Source organism: Cygnus atratus, chromosome 19, assembly GCF_013377495.2.
Source record: "Cygnus atratus isolate AKBS03 ecotype Queensland, Australia chromosome 19, CAtr_DNAZoo_HiC_assembly, whole genome shotgun sequence".
Taxonomy (NCBI): Eukaryota; Metazoa; Chordata; class Aves; order Anseriformes; family Anatidae; genus Cygnus; species Cygnus atratus.
The window spans coordinates 6936281-6959791 of NC_066380.1; the positions used below are offsets into that span (position 1 = coordinate 6936281).

The 23511-nt window shown below is 48.6% G+C and overlaps 1 protein-coding gene across 2 annotated transcripts in view; it reads right to left on the reverse strand.

Moving 5' to 3' along the window:
* The window catches only part of COL27A1 (collagen type XXVII alpha 1 chain), a 150506-nt gene that overhangs the window by 116971 nt on the left and 10024 nt on the right, over window positions 1-23511 (reverse strand). For both annotated transcript variants that reach the window (XM_050714467.1, XM_035555557.2), the window contains exons 3-5: window positions 17921-19356; window positions 8957-9010; window positions 1003-1056 (exon numbers count right to left, since the gene is read on the reverse strand). In XM_050714467.1, the coding sequence (XP_050570424.1) occupies window positions 1003-1056; window positions 8957-9010; window positions 17921-19356 (1544 nt within the window). The remainder of the gene's footprint in view (window positions 1-1002; window positions 1057-8956; window positions 9011-17920; window positions 19357-23511) is intronic.

Genomic DNA, 23511 nt, shown 5'->3' on the forward strand with positions numbered 1-23511 from the left:
GATCATAAAAAGAAAGGAATCTTGCTTGCACCTTTCTCTGTGTTTGGCTGAAACATCCTACGGCTTCCTTGTTAGTGAAAACCTCTACGAAGCTCTGCCCTTCAAAACTCAACGACCGTTTGGCCCCAGAAAGACATTACAAGACATAAATCTATTCCCGTGTAACCGATGACACCAAAACAATGCAAACAAATTTCCCAAGAACTTCACAGACTTTAGGCAGCAAAAAGTCTCACACGCAGGAACAAGCTGGGAATTCAAACACCTTTCTGGAGGATTTTGCAGCACACTGAATTAGCTCCCCTTCGGAGCTGAATGTGTGTAAACGTCCCCAGACAAGGGCAGGGGCCTGGCAGTGGGGATGTCCCCAGCACCATGGGGGGACACGTGCACAGGATAAAAAGGGCAAAACATGGGGTTCTGGCACTGACACCTCACAGGTGACTCACAGATGAGGACATCTAGGAGCAAGCACTTTGGAAAGAGTGCTGGCTGCCCAGGAACTGTGCAGATGGAAGGAGAGGTGAGGAAGCTTCAGGAGGAGGAAGGCAGAGGAGAAGTGGCTGCTGCCGGCCCCCCACTGCTGTGTGGATGCGAAGGCAGATGAATAGGCTGCAAAATCCACGAGAAATAAAGTGACCAGATCAGGACGTGGTGGGACTTTGTGAGTGGGAGGCTTCCGCTGCCCTCATCTCAGCAAAGCAGTGTGCTCCCTGGCACAGACCGAGCTTCAGCGGGATCCTAATTAGGCAGTGTTTGAAATTAGGGAGAACCAGGAACGAAGGCGCACAGCGGGGTCTCCCGCAGGCACAGGAAAAGGCTTGTGCTGTGCTGCTGGAGGGCCTGTGCTGAGCAGAGGGGAGGGGATAAATGGCTTCAGCTTCTCCTTGTTTTGTGTGGAGCAGGACGAAAAAAGGCTGAACTTCCCCTTCTGGTACGTCTCCGAAACGAGAAGGCAAAAGCTCTGAGAAGGCAAAACTCCTCGTGCCAACGAATACTTACTTTCAGGCCTGGGGGGCCAGGTAAGCCAGGGTTTCCGTGGGGACCCGGAGGACCCTAAAAAACACAACAAACACAAAACATTAGTCAAGAGGCAGATGTCTGCGGCAGTCTCAAGAGCTGCAGGGAGGCCAGACCTGCCAGCGCCTGAACGCAGCGTTAGTGGGACCCTCCTCGGGCAGCCCGCGGGCGGTAACAGCAGCCGCCCAGTTCCTCCCCACCTTTGCAGAAGGTGACACTTACTTGTCCCCACAAGATAACGTGACAACGAGGCGATTAGGTGACACCAAACAACCCACGGCCAGGAACAGGAGTTACCTGGGGTCAGGGGAGGGAAAGCTGCACAAGGAGTCCCAGCAAAAAGGGACTGGAGGTAGGCAGAGGGCAGAGGAAGGGCGTGGGGGTGGTAACAAGTTTTTTTGGTGAAAATGGAAGAGAACAGAAGTAGTTACTAAAAGGAAAATTTTAATTGCTCAGCTATTTATTTAAGATGAGCTCTTTTCCCCTACAAGGCAAACAGATTTTTGTCTTTAGAGACTTGAAAGAGAATGGATGGCAGGACAGTAAAATGGGGGCAGAGGAGGCAGGACCCTGTTTAAACCATTTAACTTGGCATTCTTGCATAGGTCTCACAAGCCAATGACACTGCCAGGGTATCCACCTTAGGTCACATACACCGGTATCTCCTTTTACATCATGTTTTAAAAGCACTCTGCATGTTTTCCGAAGCCTATTTAGGGAATTATCTGGAATAAGCAGCTAAGAATAGTTTATCCTGGGATTGTATATAGCACAAAAGATCTGTTAACCTTTCAGGCAGAAGTAATAATAATTCTAAGTCCTCTTGAACGCGTTCCTGGGAGATGAAACAACCTGAAGAGTCAATTCCAAGGGCTCCTGTTCTGCCAGCACTGTGTGAGCTTTACACCACTGTCAGGAGCACTTTAATGTACCCTCTAGTTAGAAGGAATACAGGCTGGGGGATGAAAAGCCGGTCAAGCGCTTTCTCAGTAAGCTGTAGTATTTCCAATAAGCACTTTAGCATATGTAGGGCCAAAATCTTCAGGATCTGATTTCCAAGGAAGATCGTTGCAATTAAACATGCGACTGCCAGCCAAGTTCAGTGCCCTTGCCCTCTTTTGAAAGAGTATCAGTGGGCTAATGTTTATTCAGTTTTATTTTTACTACACTGTAATAGAAAATAAAGGCTTTTTTGTCCAGCTATTGTATCTTGTGGTATAGACAGTTGATGAGTGCTCAGCACTATTTCACAACCCATGCTGCTCTGCTGTAACAAGCTGTTCAATTAAAAGGCTGAGACTGAACTTTTCACAGGACATTTTTTACTCAAATACTTTTATTGTCCCATTCTTAATTTCCTCCCAAATTTTCAGCCTGAAATTCTCTGATAGTTTAGCCTGGCTGTGAATTTTCAATGAAACCGAAAGAACTTTCATTAAAATTAAGGACTTGGAGTGACAAATTATCATCTGAAAACCCATATAGCTGCTGCAACCACAGCACATGGGCACCCAGTGGTCTGGAATAACTTCATCTCCCCAGTAAAACATGGCATCATCTGTTCACTTGACTGGGTGGGATGCAGAGACTTCATGTGCTGCCTAAGGTAGTTCAGCAAGCCTGTAGTAGCAAAAGCACCTGAACCCAAGTCTTCCAGGACCTAAATATGGATGAAAATCAATACAAGTGGCAGAAACCAGAACAAGAAAGCCTTTATAAAAGATGAGTTCCTAAAAAGCACTTATACATAAGCAATAATCTAGGTAGCACTGAACAGGGTTCATAAATTTAGGCTACTGCTAGATTTGAGGAGGGAATTCAGCTGTTATTCAACTTTGGAGTCGGCAGCTTGGCTCTAAGCCCACGTCAGTGCAGTTAGCTGAAATCTGTGCTCCACCATAGCCTGGGGCAGGCTTAAAACAGCGTCAGACTGGAGGGAACAGCTTGGTGTAACTCCTAGCTGACAGGGATAGTTTCCAGGAGGAAACCTGGAACATGGGAAGCTCGGCCGCCCACCCAGAGATCCTGGATAGGAGATGAATCATTCCTCCAGCCAAATTTGGTGCAGTCTCTTCCAGAGCTAAACCAAAGCACAGCGACATAATCATAAAAAAGTCTTAACCAGAAGTGGAACTGTAAAGGAGGAAAGACTGGAGAAAGCATCTGGTCCCAGTATCCAGGGATAAAATGTGTGATTATGAAAAAAACAGGCTCTTGACATACAAGATGGAGGCTTCACCACTGAATTCAATGAGACTTGTAGCATGTAATCCGAGCAAAGGATGATCAGAACCCCATCCTGTTCCCAAATACCAATGTGGTCTCATCCTAGTGAGAAGCAGCCACATCCTGCTGACAGGGTGACGGTGGGAAGTCCAGCCTGGCACACCAGTGACTGCCGTAACCAAATCTGGGGGCTGTGCTAGACATTTTAAACTGCTCTCGTAACTGCGGAGAGAAAAGGGCGTAGTCTGGCAGTAGTCCTAAAAATGGTAAAAATAACTGATCTTGATGTGTTCCAACATGGTTAGTCCTGAATCTACGCTTACACCCACATTCTTGGCAGAGGAGGAAGAGGCAGTGTGGTACAGTTAGCTGGGCTGAGTAACAAAAGGTACGGGACAGCATCCGCCTCGGGAGCTGTTAGCAGTACGAAATCTGAACAGGCAGGCCTTACAAATTAATCCACGCACTGATCTGCAAACCCCAGTAAGAGTCGTCATGCCCCTGAGCTCCCCACCCTCGCTCTATTAAACCAGGTCCAATGTTGATTCCTCTCCTCCTGCTGTGCCCAGCACAACTGCCCGCCTGCAGTCAGTGCTCCCCGAAATAGCCCCTGTTCCATGGAGAAGCCATTCAAGAGTTAATTGTTTTGTAGGTCTACAGCTAATTGCTATATTCTACTCAGGCTGTCCTGGATTTAATTCAATTTCGCACTCATATCTAGAAATGAGGATCCTCCTAAATATATTTATCATCATTATATTAGTTTTGCTTCTCTTTTCTACACACAGGATAGGACAACGCTGAGACCACTGGGTCAAAAAATCCCATAGCACATGCTACTATTTGCAAATGTTTGCCTCTACCCACCTGCTTTGACTCCCTTACAACTGCTGAAACAATCCAGCCTAGTGACAAGCTGACTTGCATCTGAAATCGCCCAAATGTTGCACCAGAAATTCCATGGAACATTTTATCACAGGGCAGCAGCAGCCCAAGGCTCCGCAGCAGCGAGGACAGAACAATCCCCGAATGTGTTCTCCAAGCGAGGAGGGTTTCCCAAAGGTGACGTGTTTGTAATCTCCCTGGAATGTCTTTGCCGTGAGCCACTTGAGAACTGCGCTGCACCATCCAGCTCCTCCTGGGTGACGTGCCTGGAGATGGGACCCTGCTCACAGAAGCGCTCTTATGTGTACTGCTTCACAGCCCACAAAAATTAACAAAAGTGGGACTGTGCACAGCTGCCCCCATCCCTTCAGCATTCACGAGGGGGGGAAATACCCTCCAAACTCCTGCTAAATGCTGGAAGGACTTCAGTCAGAGGAATGACCACTCATTCAAAACCCATTATGTCTTGAGGTTTCACTGTGTAAAGCAACTTCTTTGCTCCTGACCTACAGATCCCACTCTGACCTTTGGTTCGCTGAAAAACGAGCTAAATATTTATAGTGAAGCCAAACAAACACTTCTTTTCAGAAACTGGAAAATCTTCCTCATGGAATGAGCATACCGGGGAGCCTGAAGAGCTGACTAAGTTCTTGCTTGTTTTAGGGGGGAAGCCCTGCATTTTGAAGGAAAGGGAGACTTTCTGCAACCACAGGCCAAATGTAACAGGGACGTGTTACACCGGGACCCTGCAATCTCTCAAGCTGCTACGGTTCACAGCAGGATGGTAAGAGCATCCCAGAGCATCAATGAGTGCTGGTGTGCTTCCTTCACCCATCCTTCTGGATTTGTGCTGCTGCGGTCTGAGGGGCTGGAACAATTGCAGCATGCCAGGCTTTACGGCCTTATTCCAAATTGTGCCTCTGGCCTGCTGCGTGGCCATGGGTGAAACACCTTCCTTGGGTAACACGCTGCCCCGGTACCTGACTGTGCTCACCTGTCCGATGGGGAGGCTGACTTCCAGCAGGACCTGGCTCCCTACGTTATTTAGGGCAGTTTGCTGGTCTAGTTACGTCAGTGAGGACTGCAACGAGTCGCGGTTTGTGCCCAACACAGACGTGCTGGCAGCCCCGGAGCGAAGCTGCTCGAGGCTGGGGTGAGGCGGAGAAGCTCCAGCAGCGCAGCAGCCATAGCTCCAACAGGAGCCCCTTGTTGGCAGCTGCTTGCAGAGCTTGTTAGCACAGCTCCGCCAGCAGAACCCAGCCCGGCCGCCACCTCCCCGCTAAACCTCGGTGTCTGAAGAAGTGTAAAGGTCACCAAAAAAATCTGCTCTGGGCTGGAGTGCGATGCACGACCTGCACTGAGCTGCTCTGCTCGGGGGGCTGTGTGTGTGCCTGAGTGATGCTGCTCAGAAAATGCATCCCACCTTGTGCCTGGCAAAGTGCTTCCACACCACAGGAATCTGGGGAAAGCCTTCCCTGCTAAAACTGCCATCCCTCAGACAGGCACCTCGGATCTTACACAGTTCCCAACACATGAGGCACGACCCTGGGAGAAGTGGTGTGAGCAGAGCTCATTTGTGCCTTAAATTCTCATACAGGCAATCGCTGAAAACAATCCAAGCTGGTTACAGCTGGGTAGAAAACCTTCCGGTGAAGCACGCAAGACCAATGCAGCACATCTACAAAGGTCTGCAAGGTGCTGGAGAAAGTGTTTATCAGCCATAACTTCCAGTCATTGGAGTTACAGCATTTTAACTCCTTTCCCTTGGAGTCCCTTTTGCAACAGGGTGAAAGAGAAATACCCGGCTTGTATTTACTAAATCTCTCTGCCTTCGTGGTTGCAGAGGAGGGCATGCATACTGTCCTGAATCTCTCTCAACAGATCTCTGATTCTGAGTGATGGGGTGTGCAATTAATTTCATTCTCCTAAAATAGGGGGGGTCAACATTTAAAAATCAAGGAAATGGCATTTTGCAAGAAGACTGCTGCTCCCCACTTGGCTTCTAAGCCATGTTGCACTTGAGCGCTGAGATTTGTCCCAAACGCAGCCTCTTTCATACTCTTACAGACTGGCATTTGTTACTGTAAACCAGGGCATTTGCTTACATGGAGAGCAACGTTCTGACTCTGCATGCGAGTCGAGAGAGATTTATCTGCTGGAAACCAGGAGGCAGAGTCATGGCTTCAGCCAGCTTTTCTTACAAGCTGTCGCTGACCACAGTCTCACCCTCTAAGCAAAGGCTAAGCTGAGCTTTCATTTTACTCCGACCAATATGAGGTGAGGAAGGGAAATAAAACAGAGGCAATACAGAATTCAAAGGAGTAGAAATACTGCACTACATCAGCAAGACAGACACTTTATGGACTTCACAGCTACAGAAGGTCATGAGTCAAACGCTGCAGCTAGATTTTCAAATACGCCAAGTTACTGTACTGGCATTAATAATGTAGAAATTATGCAAGCTACAACAAGGGCAATTATGTCTCATGCTCTAGGCCATAGACTGCATTGGTGACAAGAAGAAATCCATCCTTTCGCCTGGCACCCAGCGCTGCAAGTTGCATACAGTACTCACCCCCCCTCGGGAGGTCCAAGCTTGGGCTGGAGCCTCACGGGACACCTCATGGGCTGCCCTTGGGCTGGGCTGGTGCAAAAACTGTGTGGCTGCTTCGTTTGAGGAGCAAGTTAAGCAGAGGTAGAACATCCCCCTGGCTGTGTTGCACGTTTAAGTGACTCATGCACAACAAAAGCAAAAGATGCAAGAATTCCCCTAAGCATGTCTTAGTTTCTGGCAGTTCCTCTTCCTTGCAGTTAAATCCTTAAACCCTGAAGAGCCACAAGAAGAAAAAATACTAGAAACATGTTGCAAAGTCAAAATAACTTACGCACAGAGCAGTTCTGTCTCCAGTGCTCCAGGCCAGACATTTACAGAGTGACCCTTCTGCCCCCTCCCAAAATTAGCACAGCCTCTTTGCAGCAGCCTGAGCCAAGCCAGGCTCAGCTGTGCTGAGCACTTCCTAACTGGGAACTCTTTTCTGGGCTGATTCTCAGCACCTCTGGCAGGGACTGAGCTCAGAAATCCTTTGTTGCTTATTGTCTTTCAGGGGACTGTCTTAAGTATAGGACGGAGCATGTCACGGCTGGGGAGTAACACCAAGTTGTGACATGGTTTCCACGATGTTTTTTTTTTTTCTTCTAGAAAAACTCGAGTTTTGGTAGGTAGTGGAATTCAGAGCTAGAGGTGAAAGCTGGTCATTCACACAGCAGGCAGGGGGTGCAGCTGGGGCTCCAGACACGGAATTTGTTTGCACACCACAGGATTGCAAAAAGTAACACCAAACACCCCCTGTGAGCAGTGAGTTGGGGTAAGACCAAACTCTTGGCCTTAATGGGGACTTGCTAATAATGGCAAACTCCAGGCGATTTGCCGATGTGGTTGCCGTTCAGACATTTGTAAGCAGAAGACATAGGAGCTGCATAACCAGTTGTGCTGATATTTCACCAAAGAACACAATCATAGAATCGTTTAGGTTGGAAAAGACCTCTAAGGTCATCTAGTCCAGCCTTTAACCTAGCACTGGAATGCACATATCTGATGTGGAACATTTTGTCTTGTCCATAAAGCACTCAAACCTGATGCTATCTAATGCCCTACACTTACGGCCTCAATCAGCGTTCAGGTCTGTTGATATCCATGTCCGTGCTGCAGTTGGTCCTGCAGATCTTTGGTTTTTTTTTTACTGTTATAGAACGGAGGTGCATTTATCTTTACCATTTGCTGCAAGATCTCGCAGGACTGTAACAAGTGTCCTCGGGGAACACACAACCCTCTAGCTCTTAGCCTCTTGGTTGTTCTTTAAAGACATTACATAGGGCTGAGTTTTAGCCAAGTATGTGTGAGCAAATCTCCCTCTGCTGCCAGGCCAGGATGCTGCCTGGATCACAAATCCAAATATTCCCTTATTTCAGCCTCAGACACTTACATCTTTTGGATTCTCAACCCACATCAGTGCAGCGCTCAGGAAATGTGCTCCACGACCATACCTTGCAGGACAGCACACTGCTGCCACGAAAACATGCCAACAGTTAACTGTATCAAGGTAGGGCATCGCTGCCCAGCTTTGAGAGACTACTTCTACAGCTAGGCCAATGCAGAAAGCTTTTCTCACATAGCACAGCTAGCTGCAGCGCTCAGCTCCAGGCGTTTCCTCAGCATGGCATCCACTGCTCAAAGATCTGCACCAGACTTAAGCGTGGGGAGGAAAAAAAAATCAGGAATTTGCAACAAATCTTGTAGGACAGCTCAGGCATTTTGTTCTAGATGTTGAAAATGAATCAGAGAGCAGGTCTCTGGTTTGGGAATCACAGAAGTTTGTCCTTGCTGTTGAGTCCTTGATCCTAGACCATGGTCCTACTACTGAAGGCACAGTGACAGTGAAGGACTGCAAAGGAAGCAGTCTGGGAAGAGTGAAAAACAGGGCAAGAAGCAGCCAAAGCCAGTACCAGCACTGGGTTTGCAAGAAATAATGGATCCTGGAGACCAAATGAGAGACAGAGCTCCTCATCCTTCTGACAGCCATTTGGAAACATTCACCCCCAGCCTTTGCTGAGGTCAAACCTTAGCTCAGGGAGGCCGCAGATCACCAAGCTGTGGCATCCTGAAAGCCTTTAGCAGGGAAGGAGAGAAAGGAGGAAGGCCAAACCTCAACAGTGGGGCTTGAAGCAATCACTGTTCAGCCAGAGGACCATACACCAGCCCTTGGAGCAGTAGGACATGTGGATACAAGTACAGATGGAAAGAAACAGAGGTTTTTAAACCACTCACCCGGGAACCTCTCTTGCCAGGTGGTCCTGGTAAGCCCGGCAGACCTGGGGGACCCTAGAAAAATAAAAATAAGCATTACTGACAGCTCTACATCGGGATAGTGCTCCTGACTGTTTCAGAGATACCCATAACACAACCATTTGGAGAAGACCTGGTGACATGGGCCATACAACAACAAGGCCAGAATCCCCCTTCAACTTACACTATTGCTACAAAGGGACAAAAGCCATGCCCAATAACATCTGCAGAAGCATGTATTTCCACAGAGCGGAGGCAGAGCGTTCACATCTCCCTGCTGAGGACCGCATTCCCCTGAGCACAGCTGTGTTTCACACTTCCAGCTTCCTGGACCCGTGCTGGAAAGGCAGGGGTAACACAACTGCCTCCCAGCTCCAGTTTCCTGCTACGTGCTGGCACACAGCAGCAGTGACGTGTTAGCACCTTGGCGAGGGTGGGCTGGAATAAACCATGGGTTGAAACATACCGCCTGAGGGTATAGTGGTATTGTAGGCTCCGGCACGAGTTGCCACCTAATAGCACCCAAGCACTTCATATTTTAAAGCAGAGTGTTATAAAACGTAATAAAACTGGTGCCGGTGTTGGGAATTCCGAAGTACAGCTCTGTAATACAGGAGAGGTCGAGGCAGACAGGTCAGAGAAGTGGGGGCTCTTGTAAGGGGGTGAGAACAAGCTGGAGATATCAGCCGCCCAGCTGTGCGCTGATCTGAAACGGGTTAGGAAAAAATACTTAACCAACGAGGTCTGAACTTTTTAGAATTTATTCATTTATGTATTTATTTATTTTTTTCAATGGACTGGAGAATTCAGATTTCTGGAGAGCCGCTTGCAACTGCTAATAGCTCTGCAAAACGCCTTTCCCCCCAAGCCAAACATGGCTAACAACAATAGCTGTTAATTAAAGCGTCTCCCAGAGGATTTATATTCTGGTAGCTGGTTACAAAAGCTGGGCTTTCAGTGCATTCAGGGAGGACAGAGGTCCAGAGCAGGCGGCTGAAGGATCTTTGGAAGGCGGCCTGAGCTCTCCAAGGCGCAGCAGTAGGGGAGCAGCGTGCTGCAGGGAATTTGGGTGCAGTGCATGGAGCAGGTGCTGCTCATGCCCTGAGGCCACACGGTGCTGACACGGCCTCGCTCCCTTCCCAGCAGCTTTTCCCTGCAGAAACGCAATGCCTGACGGCAGGGCCTGCTGCAGGGCTGACCCCGTCGCTGCTGATGGGCTGCCAGGCAGAACTGCTCAGGCTCTGCTGCGCGTTGCTGGCCCTGAGGAGCGGAAAGTTCACGATCTCCAGTCATCGAGTGCGGGACTTAGCAACAAAAACAAACCCTGGAGATCCCTACCCGAAGGCTCATGCCCAGACTAAGACTGCAAACAGAGAAAACCTGCCTGAAGCATACAGGTAACTGATAAAGGAACACTCCCCTGATGTTACCAGCCTCCTGTACAGCAGGTAAGCAATAAACTGATCGGTGTAAGAGAGAGATTTTAAAAGACATCCAACCAAACCCCGGGACAGTAGGGAAAAGCCAGGGGGAAGAGTAAACAAAGCCCAGGGCAAGTCTCTCTCTGTGCTACTAATTTGACAGGACATCAAATGAACCAGAACATTTCTTTCTGTAGTTATTTCTATCTGCTGTAAAAACATCAAGAAAATGACTGATTTAAAGGTGTAAAAGCCTACACAGCATAGAACAGCTAATGCCCTGCTCTGAGACACACGGGGATGCACTTGTACTGCTATTGCTCACTGCTGCTACCCAACGCTGCTCCCCGTCCTGGAGATTTCCAGCCTCTATGGCCTGGGACACTCTATCTGACCCCTCTGCGAGTTGCTTGCTGCTGGCCGACACAGTATTACTGCTCCTTGTATTAACAACCCTCACTGATACAGCTGACCCTCATTTTAGCAATACACACAACATTTTAATTTGCCATTGTGCCAGCTCAGGGCTCCGCACATAACACAATTATACAGCTTGTGCAAATAGACACAATTGTACTATTTTTTTAAGCCCCGTACATAATTGTGCTCCAGAATCCAGGCTTTTATTAAAAAAATCCCCTTGCCCTTTTAGTTGGGAAGATAACTATCAGAAGATGAATGCAATGCAACTGATGTAGTGACAGTTAATGGAGTTTACCAAAGATTAATTCAAGTCCTTAACCTCTTCTCCATCAGAAATCTTCACCCCTAAAGGGATATGTAAAAGAGAAGATGCAACTGCCTGAGAAATGTGTTCCTGCATACCAGACTCGAGGTGACCCCTTCTACCTTCCTGCTAACAACAGCTGCAATTGCACTTGGCCACTTGAGTTAAAATGTTCTCCAAAAACGTGCGCTGTTCAGAACACACTGAAGCTAACATAAAAATACAGAGAGTTAACACCTGCACTGGAGCAGGGATGCGGAGTTAGCATATAGCACAGTAAGAGCAGTACCCACTTTCTGGAGCCCTTTCTACTTTGCTTCGGTTTAATTTGCTGCCTTCCCTTCACCCTTTTTTCCTCTCGTGAAGGGTAAGAGGAATAAGGTGATTGTGGGATGAACAGCTACAAGGTGTCAGAACTCCATGGTAAATATGCATAGGGCAAGAGTGTGACCACAGATAAATAAGCAAGGCAAGGTGGAGATGATGGGGGTAGCTGGATGAACTCGTGTAGTTGTAAAACATGACACACTGCAAGGCCACGCTCTGATTTCTCGTGTGGTTTCTTGGTAGCTGGACTGGACAGGACACATACCGTGCCTTTCTCGTGACTCACTCTCCTCTGCCCTGTGCCCCATACATAAGGCTCTGTGTCATCCAGCTCTGATTTTCAAACACGAGGCCCACGTCAGACAACTGGCTTTGCCTGGGGAGAGCAGTGCTGAAACACACACGCAGAAAAATGCACATCTGTAGAGGCAGCCAGAGAAGAATAAGGCTGGATCAGAGCCCAACTACTTACACACGATGGATGCTGTCCCACTTAAAACGCAAGGCTCCGAGACACCAAGGGCGAGAGACACCCATCCACGAGCCACCACACAGCAGGAGCTGGGCTCTGCCTGCAGGTAGCGCCCAGGCAGTCCCCACACTCCATCCTCACCCCGCTGCGGGGATGCGGGGAAGCATTAAATGAACCAAACAGAGCCTGTGTGCACCTTTTCCATCGTAACCCTTGAGAGCATCCCCGGGGAAGCCCACTGCGAGCACTGTTTCCCTTGCCTGGCAGCTGGAGGAGCACACCACTCCTCCTGCTCTCCCACTGCACGGATGCTCTGCAAGACCAGCGCAGCCGACAGCCTCCCAGAATCGCAGAATCACAGCAGCAAGCTGCCGTTCCTTGCACCTTGGGTCTTGGCTCCCTGGCTTCTTGCCTGCTCCTTGCTGCAAACCGGTGGCAGGGAACACACACCCAGCTATCAAACGAAGCAAAATGGGAGATCAAGGAGAAACGTGGCAGAAGCAGATACTCTCTCTTCTCAAGCCAAGCAGCAGAGCTGTTAACCAGCCTGAACAGCTCCGTGGAGCAGCTCGTGGCAGCCACATGGAAGTTTAACCCTTCTCAGTTTCCCACGGTAGCATTAGCAACGATGCCTGATCCCACCAAATGATTATGGGATTTATTCTAAGCTGCTGCTGGGAAACTTTCTGGCTCAAAAAAGGACTTTTTTTTCTTAGCTTTTTGAGCTTCAAATTGCAAATTAAGCTAGGTTGTCTGAAAGCGAAATACATCGGGCCCTGAGGACAAGTGAAATCTCACCGTTCCCTCCTGCTGCTGAGATCAGCCCGCTCATCCCCCTGCCCTTCCCACACCACGACCCTCCTCAGGGCTCCCTCTGCAGCACCCAGCAGCCACCTCGAGGAGTCTTTGGGTCTCAAAACCTGAGCAAGGCTGAGCCTGTCTGGGGAGGGCTTCGAGGAAAGCATAATCAGTACAGAATCGGTGTTGGTGGTTTGGGAAATGACTCTCCTCCTTTTGAATGATTACTGATTCGAATTGCTCAGCTAGCAAAGTATGTCTGTAATAGTTTCCCCAGGGCCAGGTACTCAGCCTGGCAGTAAATAGCTGATGACCGCCCAGGACACGACTCAGCTCACATTCCAGAGCACGCTGACGGCCCGACATATCTGTAATTTTAGGGTCTTTCCACTGTACTTCTGCCTCCCATGCTCAGCAGCAGTGGCTCCATTCCCCTTTATCCCAGAAATGGCTGCATTTCAGAGCTGGGCACGCTGCTGTGCGCAAACAGGAGAGAGAAGAGGCAACACTCCTCCGACTCAGATATTAACACGCGTAGTAAAGTCACCTTAAAAGCGAATTCAGAAAATGCATTGAAAGCTTCTCCCCAGGTTGGCACCCTGAGCAGTGACGTTATTTATCCCTGCAGACAGAGAACCCGCCTTTTCTTCCTGGAGGACGACGAGGCACATTTCACATGCCAGGCCACTGCCCCAAATCCACTGCTTAGCCTTGAACATCCGGAAAGCAGCAGCACAGAGGGACTGAGCAGCTGCAGGGGCAGCACTAGAATTAGAAATTCCCTGCTCAGGAGAACAGAAGAGGAGAAGAGCTCATCCCAAAAGACACACCAGCCCCTCCTCACCTCCCTGCCCTTGCCAGGCACTCCGCAGGGAAGCAGACAAGACCCGAACCAAAACCCAGCTTGAAGCACTGCCTGAAATGGATCTGGAGGCTTGGAGAAAAAAGTCCAGCACTTTGGTCATGTTCTTCTCCAAGGCAGGTTTATTATTTTATAATTTGGACACATCTGGGTTTCAACCAGGCTATAAACAAAAGCCCTCGAAATTCTGGCAGAAACCAAGACGTTGGTGGGAAGCCAGTCCTGTAATACGATTTCCGCAAGAAAGAGATGTTTATTCTGGGTCTGGGCAACACCTCTCGCAGAAAAGTCCTTGTCCACAACTGGATTCCTCATAGCATGGCAGCACAATACATAGAAAAATATTTGGGTTCCAGCTTGATGAAAGCAGCTTTTCTACAGACATTTCAGCAACAGACTTTGCATGAGAAATCCAGAGTCTCAAGCAATCCCAGACCCTGGAAGGAAGTCTGAAGGGGTGTGAAGAAATAGAGGGATCCCATTCTCTGTCACTCACTTTCTATATTTAGAGGTTTATAAAGTAACTATATATATATTCATGTAACACATCCCTACATCCTTTGCAGTACATCTATCTCAGTCACACTCTCAATGACTACTCTTCAAAATGAACTTTGTCTTATGCACGTAAGAGCTCTCTGATGTTTAGTCATTTGCCTACAAGATTTTTTCCCTTTGGGGATAATTCTGGTTAAATTAGCAAAAAATTATGATCCAACTGCATAAGTGAAGCTAAAACTTTTCCCGTGTATTACACAAAGCATGCAATTTCTTTTTTTTTTTTTTTCAGAAGAAAACATGACTCATTCATTAAGAGACATTCAAACACATTGTGTGTTCCTTAATTTATCATAGACTGTCAGCCTGAGCAGCTTTTTCTGGTACAAGGAGGACTGGAAATAGGCACTTCATATTTTATCAGCGTTCCCAATCACCTCTCTCTCCCCTCCACGCTGATTGAATTGGCAAGGACTGCTGCTCTACAAAAGCAGCCGGGCTCCAAGACAAACTGCTCATGTGGAAGATGGCAGCTGGAGCAGTCTAGACTTGGGACGGGCTCAGAAACATCTGCCTGTGCAATGATGCTGCCTGCCAGCATCCCGCCACACCTGTCTGGGCTGCTGCCACCGGGGTTCGGACGTGGGGACCTGGCCGTGCAGACTGGGGCTGCCGGCGCTCCTATGTGTCTGATAAGCATGCTCGCTTGGGTATGCTACACGCAGCCCAGCTAGACCCCGGCTGCACCAGGGCAAGGGGTTGCTGCAGCTCTACAGCATGCCCGGAGCACAAGCATCCCTGCTGGTGGGCAGGGGAAGGGGCTGCAGCCCCATATGCCCCCCAACAAGCCCGCTGCTGCAATAGCCCCAGCCCCAGCCAGCCAACACCACCCCTTCCATGGCAGGACTGAAAACATATCGCAGCCTCGCCGGGGCTGGAGATGCTGCCCCTGAAACACAACTTTGTCTTTTCTTCTTTCACGGCTGTCCAAGTCATGTGCTGGGGGCACGCTGCAGGCTGCCCGCTCCACGCAGGACCCCAAGACCCGAGCGATGCCCGCGGGGCTGCTGTGGGGACCACGGGGACATGCAGCAGGATGCCTGCCAGGTGCTGAGTCAGTGCTGAGCTACAGCCCTAGCGCCAGGCCTGGGGGCTCTTTGCACCATTCCTCTCCTCTCCAGAAGAGACTCAGAGCAGAGATCCCAAATGCTTGTGGTTATTAATGGTTCCCAAGCAATTTTTTTTTTTTTTTTTTAAAAAAAGTATTTTATCCTCCCTCCTCTGGCTACCCAGAAAACCCAACATTCCTGAAGCATTAATGCTCTGCATGTGGGACAGTGCCTCCGTTTCCTGTTGCACAGCACCGTGGTGGTCTTTTAGGCCAGATTAATCCACAGATGGTGCTGCCTTTTACTACCAGGTGAAGATATCCCCTTTAGCCCCTTGCTTGTATTCCTCTAACCACGTAGACATGTCCCTCGGCCGTGGGGAAGGGGCCCCTCTGCGTGGCTGAGGTTGTACCGCAGTTATTTTGGGACCGTTCACAAACTGCACAGAGACCACAGCGCCTGAGTCATCGCTGCCTCGTCCCCATCTGTCAATCACACCCTGATTTTGGGACGATTTGGATGAAAGACGGTCCTATCTCCTCTCCTGGCAGAAAGCCGGAGAGGCAGGGGGCTGCCAGTCCGCCTCAGCATGCAGATCACAGCCAAGATGTCCCCAGCCCGTGCTGACAAGCTTTTCCTACACCCCTCTCTGCCCACAGTGGGATAGTCTTCACAGGGTCTCGAAAATACCTCGTACCAGGCAGCACAAGCAGACAAGTGAATTAATCGCCTTGTCCTCCCACCCTTGCACCAGACTTCACGCGTCAGGTCCCAGCCCACAACCTGCCCCATCCAGGGCTGCGGCATCGCCCCCAGGCCAGGAAGGGCTGCACTGACCTCACCACAAACGCCTGCCCAACAGCACGAGGACGGTGCCAGGTAATTACTCAAGCACGGAGCATTTATCACCGCTTGCTCTGAAACACGCTCGTCTGGCCATGGGAGCGCTACATTAATTTCCTCATCCCGATTCTGGTCCTTTCTCCTCTTTCCCTTCCCATGTCAGAGACGTTCAGGGAAGCGTGGTGCAGCGATGTGAGTCACAGCTGCTATCGAGCACCGCGCGGCCGCCAGCCCCAGCCGAGCTGTAACCTCTCCCTCCCTAAGTGCCGGCTCAGTTTCCAGCAGCCAGAGAGGATAAGGGCAGGCAGCGCGTCAAGATGTTCTCCTCTGCCTTGCTTCAGGACTCCAGTTGTTCCCAGAGCAGATGGAAAAAGCCTGCCATCTCTTCCCTCAGCCCGAATCGCTTTCTTTGCAATGATTCACAAGCTGAGAGGGATTTTCCACTCCAGTTCAATAATTCGCTCTTTAAATTGCTGGGGGAAGTAGGGGCTTGGAGCTTGGTCAGCCTCGTAACACTTGTAGGGCAAGAAGTTTGGGATTTCAGAGCTCAGAGCAGGCCACACAGCCGTGCCTGCTACAGGTAATGGTGTTTTAGGAGCAGTTCACAACTGCTGAACTTCTGCTCTTGGAAAGATGCCTGAAATGCATCCCCATGAAACAGAGAAAACTGCCCACAGACAGAAGTGCCAAGGCTCCCTCTGTGTACTCAGGGATTCAGCAAAACTCCAAGGACAATGACTACAAGGGGACGTGCCTGTGAAGTCAGGCATCCTTCCCTACAGGAGAGAGCCCAGGTGCTGCTTCGAAATGTGAAAGGTAGGAGATACAAACCTTGAGGATAAGCACTCGTCGAGGGCTTAGCAAAACACAACCTTTGCATTTTAGGTGTTACTTGCAACAACGAGCAGCTCATCTGCAGACACAAGTGCTGTTGATTGTGTTCCTTAAGCTAGTCTCAAATTTTCCATTGTAAACCCTTCTTTCACTATTTTAAGAAGTCAGCTGTAAAAATTTGCTCTAGGCTGGAACTTGGCAACCAAAGTCTGTCTGGGAGAAACTTATTATACATGTACAACCCCCTCATATACACAGTATAGCAAAAGGCTTGGGTTGGAACACCAAATCCTCCTGAATGTTGGCCAGATTAAAGATCCTGTTTGCATTCTTGCATTAAAAAAAAACATGTTAGCAGATAATTAGTGTGGCCTGACTGCTTTTAGCATTACAAAACATGTGAACGCTCTTCTGATGGCCAAGACACACACCCTGAGAGTGGTTATTGAGCATGGAATGCAGTAGTTAAATTTATAAAGGAAGCTCGTTGCACGTTTTAAGAACTATATTAAAAAAATAATTTACAGCATAAGAATAGAGAAGGGTTTGTTAAAAAAAAATGCACAACTCCTGAAGCAACCTCTGTATTTGCTGAATAGTGCACTTTTCTGGAAATGTGAATTTCAGGAACAATACAAATTAATAACCAGGGTTAAGAAAGAGTTGATTTGTGGCCCATTTTGAGGCATCTAGTTTTTTTTGGGGGAAGTAAAGGGCACCCTGAGTAAAACCAGGGCTGTGCAGCAGAACCCCAGCCTGGCCATCAGAAATGTAATGAGCAATTTGTAGGAAGGAGGACGGGATTTCCTTTTTTGTTTTTAAACTAACATTAAGCAACAACTTCAATGACTAACTTTTAGGGGACATCTGCCTTCACGGAGCACCAATGCTTACACTGAGATACACGTTAAATCTATCATCAGAGAGAACAGTGCTTGGCTACTATTTTGTGTTGCCACATTCCACAAAGATTTACAGAAAGCCCTGTAGGTTATGGTGTGCCAACCAGTCAGCTGAGCTGGGACTAGGAAGAGTTATTAAGAGCTTGAACTTACCTGGGGTCCCCTCTCTCCTTTCACTCCTGGAAATCCCACTAAAAATGGAAACGGAGTGGGTCCAAGGGGGTCAAAGATTTGATAGCCATCGGTCGCAGCTGGGGTGGTGAGGTTGAAGGCCTGTGCCCGGGCTCTGGAGATGGGATGGGCAGACCCCAGGGGTGATTTGGTGTACACCAGAGGGACACTGCTGGGATCCACCTTCCTGGTGGGGGGCAACACGTGCTTCTTTGGAAGGAGCCCGTTGCTTGGGGTCTGTGGGGTTTGCTTTAGGGTGACAAAGTGGACGCTGCTGGTTGTGTTATCGATCCTCCTCCTTGTGGGCTTTACAGTACTGGGCGCTTCCGAGGACTCGATGGTCGGTATTTGGTTGATCTTCTTTTTGGTCTCTTGCTTGGACTCCTTCCTGCCGGCCGTGGCAGGGCTCTGGCTTGCTGGTGGGGCCTTTTTGGCAGTGGGTAGGGGAGTTTTCTCCATCCGCGTGCTGGGAGTGGGCCGGGACACCCTGAGGGTCGTCGCTGTCCCCCGAGGCAGAGAACGAATGAGTGGCTGCGTCTCGGTACTCGATGGGACAGGAGACGGGGCCACTGTGACCTTCGTGGCTTTGGTTGTCAGTCTTGGCAGAGGGGACGAGACCAACGCAGCGGTTGTTGCACCTGAACCCCGAGTCTTGAGGGATGCTGTGACCCTGCTGAACGCCAGTGATGGGGTGGCAGTGGTCAAGTTCTTCAGACCCTGAAGCGAGGGCTCCATATGCTGTGGGGTACTTGGGGAGGCACTGGGATCCCTGGGCAGGATGGGGATGAGGGGGGGCAGGTTCGGCCGGTAGGTATCTGCTTGCCTGCACTGTTTTTTCAGGTATTTACAGTAATGATGAGCTGCCTTGGCGGAAGGATAAATATCAAACTGGCAGATGGCTCCTTCAAACTGCACGGAGTGCTGGTTAATCTTCCCAAAGAGGAAAGACCCATGTGGATCCAATGCCTCGTCCTTTTTAAAATGCAAATCCGCATGTACTCTGTGCTTCCCACAAGAAGTAAATAAAGTGACTGTCTGGCCACGGATATCGATGGCCATATTGTGCCACTGGCCATCGTGAACATTGTAATCAAAATATACAGAGCGCTTGTGGCCTATGTATACTATGATCTTCCCAGGCACAAACTGGACCCCCAGCTGCAGTTTTTTCTTTTTGCTCTTGACAGCAAAGAGAAAAGCATTGTTGATGCGGTGGGAGCACAGGCTCAGCACTAGGAGCAAGTCAATGCTGGAGCCTGCGGGCAGGATGGTGCTGATCGGTGCTTCGACACGCGCTCGCTGAGTGAAGATGACCCCTGATTTGAAAGGAATGACCCCTTGAGGAACTGCACGTGATGAGGACCATCCACTCGACGGCCTTCTCCCTGCCAGGCCCAGCTTCTGAAGAACATCCACATCTGAAAGGGAAGTGCAAAGAACATGTCAGTTGGTGAACAACCCAAGGGCTGGATCCATGTGAGATGTCTATGAGGGGTCAAGCCAGTCCATGCAAACGTGCAACAGGTTTCAGGAAACCCCACCCATCCTCTAACACAAATATGTTCAAGTAATCAGAATAGAGAGGGCATAGCTCTTCCTCCTGCACAGAGTGTGAAGAGCAAGTGCATGCTCAACTTGGTCATCAACAATTGCCAAAATGCATCAGCTCCATGGTGCATCTGGTGAGCTGTCTTGTCCCACCAGAGACCAGCTCCAGATGTTCTGGAGGGAGCTGACCTCACTGCGAGGAAATTTCCCACTGAGCACCAACTCCACTTCTCTGGGATTTAATTTTGAGTACTGACCACACAGCTGGAAAGGAATTTGAACAGACTGAGCTGGGATTGCAACATGTTCTATCCCCAGAAGGCAAGGAATAGAACTTTCAAAGGGAGCAAAAGCCTTGTATCTGTCTCTCCAGATTAGTAAGCAGCAGCTTTTGATCTCAGAGACTCTGGAGAGTTTAGGGAAGCAAAGGTGCCTCCCAGCATGAAAAAATTGCACCTAGATTTCACTGAACTGCTTAAGGTTCTTAACGGCAGTGCTTTTTTTCCCAGAGGATCATCTTACAACTTTAAATTATTAAAATAAGTTGGAGGAACCAAGCTTGTTTGTGGAGAGCAGAGGAACTAGCTGCCACTGAGCAGGTAGGAGTCGCCTCCAGCACATCACCTCGGAGCTGGGTGCATTGTCCAAGAGAGGACAGGACACTTGCTGCCCAGAGGCACCCATCTTTGGCTGCTGATGCTGGGAGAAGCCCGCAGCAGACATACAAGCAGAGTCCTCTGGTTCCTGGCCCTGAGGTCTAACAGGAGTCACACAGCTTGGAGTCCAAAGCAGCTTTGCAGGCAACAGCAACGCAGACTGGAGCCAGCTGGCTGCAGCTTCAGCACAGCTACTTAACTGGGGAAGATGCTCAGGTCTATGCGAGAAGAGCTGCAAAGGTAAATATGCCCAGACCTGAAAAAAGGGCTCCATGTGCCCAAAATCTCGTTCTCTTATTCCAGCTCTAGCATTTAGTCTAATAAAAGATGTCAACCACATGGTGAAGACAGATGAAGGTAAAGCGATGATGATTAACGCGATGCAATCACTGTTAAAATGAGCTAGGATAGCTCTATCGCCTTCCCTCCTCCCTGCCCAAATGCAATCCCCGTTACCCGATGACCAGCTAACTCTTGCATTTAAGCACTCTTTGGGGAAGCCAGCCTGAGCAGGCTGCTTGCCTGGGCTGTGCAATCCAAACCCTGATCTCTCAAGGTAAGAATTTAACAATCAGAAGTGCAGCAGTGCCAATTATGGCTACACATCAGTTAACATCAGGAGACTGCAGTTTTCCTATATTAAAAGAAAAAGCAAACCAAAGGTTGTCCAAAGGAGAAAAAAAAAAGCTGCTTTTCTAGAGGGGCCTTGGAATTTGGCCGCTTTTACCCTCAACTATTAAATATTCAGCACAATTCTCAATATTTGGAGAACCGGCACTAGAAAGACATCCTCACTTTTGGCCAGAGGGGCTGTAGACTCAAGCCAGTCTGAGGCCTGTAATGTCTCTGGTCAGGAAGGGAGGAGAATAGCAAGAAAACCTCTGTTCCTTGTCTTTGGCAAAAACAATGGCCATTTCTGTATGCAAGAACAAGTCAATCAATATTTTCTTTGTCTGAGATCAGCTTTATTCCTACTTCCCTTTTTCAAGACAGCTTGACTCATTCTCTCGCAGAGACTATCCTGGAGAAGATGTGTCAGACAGATGTGCAAGGGGACAGATATTTTCCCACTCCATAAAGAGAGCATAATTTAGTGCACAGCATGTTCAAGTGTTAGTAACAGTACTTCTGTACTAAGAAATCCTTGGTCTCCCACTGTTTTTCTGCCATATTGCTCTACAGGGCTGTCCCTCACCCTACAAAGGTAGCGCTTTTCTCTCTCTCCACTGGACACAGGAATCACAGCAGCATCTTCAAGCTGGATTGTTCCCAGAGCCCATGAAACAGTAAAGGCCAAAGCATGGCTCTAGCAAAGTCAAGTGGGACCTTTGCCACAGACTTCAAAGGCACCAGGATTTAGCCCTAAGAAACTAAATTTACTGCTTAAGCTGGGAGCTAGACTCCAGCTTCCAATTTCTACATGTATTTTTAGGTTCACTCCCAGAGACAGACTGCGGTGTGTCTCTGCTAGGCAGAGAAGCTTTACACTCTGAGAGCTATTCATTTGGTAGCTGCTGTGCAAAGATGTAAGGATGTTTCCCTGCTCAAAGGATGCCGCTGCTGTTTGCAATACCAATCCAGCTGCTTTGTTAGCAACTGCACCAAACAGTGCTTAAGGAAAAGGAAAAAAAGCACGACTCAACCTCTCCTCCCTGAAAACCCACAAAGGTAGAGCCAAATTCTAGATGCCTACGCAAAGCCTGATTTAAACAGACCTCATACAGGACAGGGATGTGGATTTTCCAGCCCCAGGTCCAGGCACACAGCTCTGGACTCCTGTGCACCCAGCCCATCTGCCTCCGCATCCCATGCTGACAGCCCAGGGATGGTGGGGCATGTCTCCAGGGACGACGGGATGTCATCAACTAACGTAAAATGCAAGGTAATTGTGGCTTCTTTAAATAGCTCCAAGTTTAGCAAAGCATTTTTTCCTCCTTCCATTTTTTTTCCTCTGTAGATTTTTCCATCAAAACACATTATTTAAAAAAATCCACTCACTTGGAGCTGCCTGCTCCCAGGTGCCTCAAACCTCGCTGCAGCATTCCTGTAGCAACACTTGAGCAACCAGGGAAAACTTTTCTACCAGACTCTGTGCATGAAGCAAGATACACGGAGATTCCTAAACAAGCACATGATCATCTCTGAAAGAGGGGATAAAGTGTTTTATTGCTACTCTTTGCCTTTCTCTCTTTCCCCCTTTCCCTACATAAAAATCTTTATAAAGAAAGAAGAAGCCAAAAGGCAGGAGAGAAATAACTCGCGGCTTCCTGGATTCCAGCAGCTGAGATCTGATGCCCACAACTAAAATTGGGTTGAACAAATGCTACATTTCCAAAAATCACTGCCCAGACCCTTAGTCAGTGTGCATCAGATGAACTCACTAAGCTCATGATCGTTTGGATTTGTAATGCTTAGGGAAAACTCACCCTCGGTGCTCCCTGATTTTCCAGTGTGCAGGAAGATCTCTGAGCCTTAGAGCAATAACTGTGGTCTTGTCAATAGCCCCTAGCATTGGCTTCATTTCATCCTCATGCGCATCTATGAACAAGCTCTTATTTGTTTTTGTAAATCTCTCATTCAAAAATCCTGAGCGACAGTAGAGTCTCAAATCACCAGGGTTTCCTTACAGCCTTTGCTTCCATGGAAGGTTTTGCTTTCTGGTCCCCAGAAGAGCCCGTCTCTGATTGTGGGGAAATTGAGCAGGACTTTGTAATTCCTTTATCACGGAGGAAGCATCTCAGAAGGGAGATATCTGCCACACTAAGGTAATGCACTAAGAGTGAAGTGAAAGAGTTTCCTTTGAATTGATGGTAACAATCAAAAAAGATGGCACCATCCCATAATTATCCATCATTTTCCTCCCATGATAAAGATGAATCTAAACAGCATATTAAAAACCTCCTTGAATAGGAGATGCCAAGACACAGTATTTATTCTGTCTCTTTATGAGCTGACATAAAACTTGCTCTGAAAACTGCTTGACTAAGTAATTCAGCCAGATGTTCACCTCTTTTGCATTGAAGCAGAATTTGGAAAATATTACATTTTTCAAAATTACTGATGGCAGGGATGTTATTTTTTCTTCTGTAAAAAGTGCTCCATGGGCTGGCTTACAGCTGAGCATTGACCAACTTTCTATTTTTCCTTCATGCTTTGGACACTGAGAGGAGAGCCCTGGAGCCTGCTAGTCCACTTATTGTTGTCTCCTGATTGCAGGAAGCTGTTCAGTTCCAGCATGTACCCGCGTAAAACATCCGCGTGGAAGAGGTGTTGCTATTTTAAGGGCTGGCTCCCTGACAAACAGATGTTGCAGCGAGGCTCAGCTACCACTATCAGTTGTAAAAGATGCATTTATTTTTTATTTTTGTT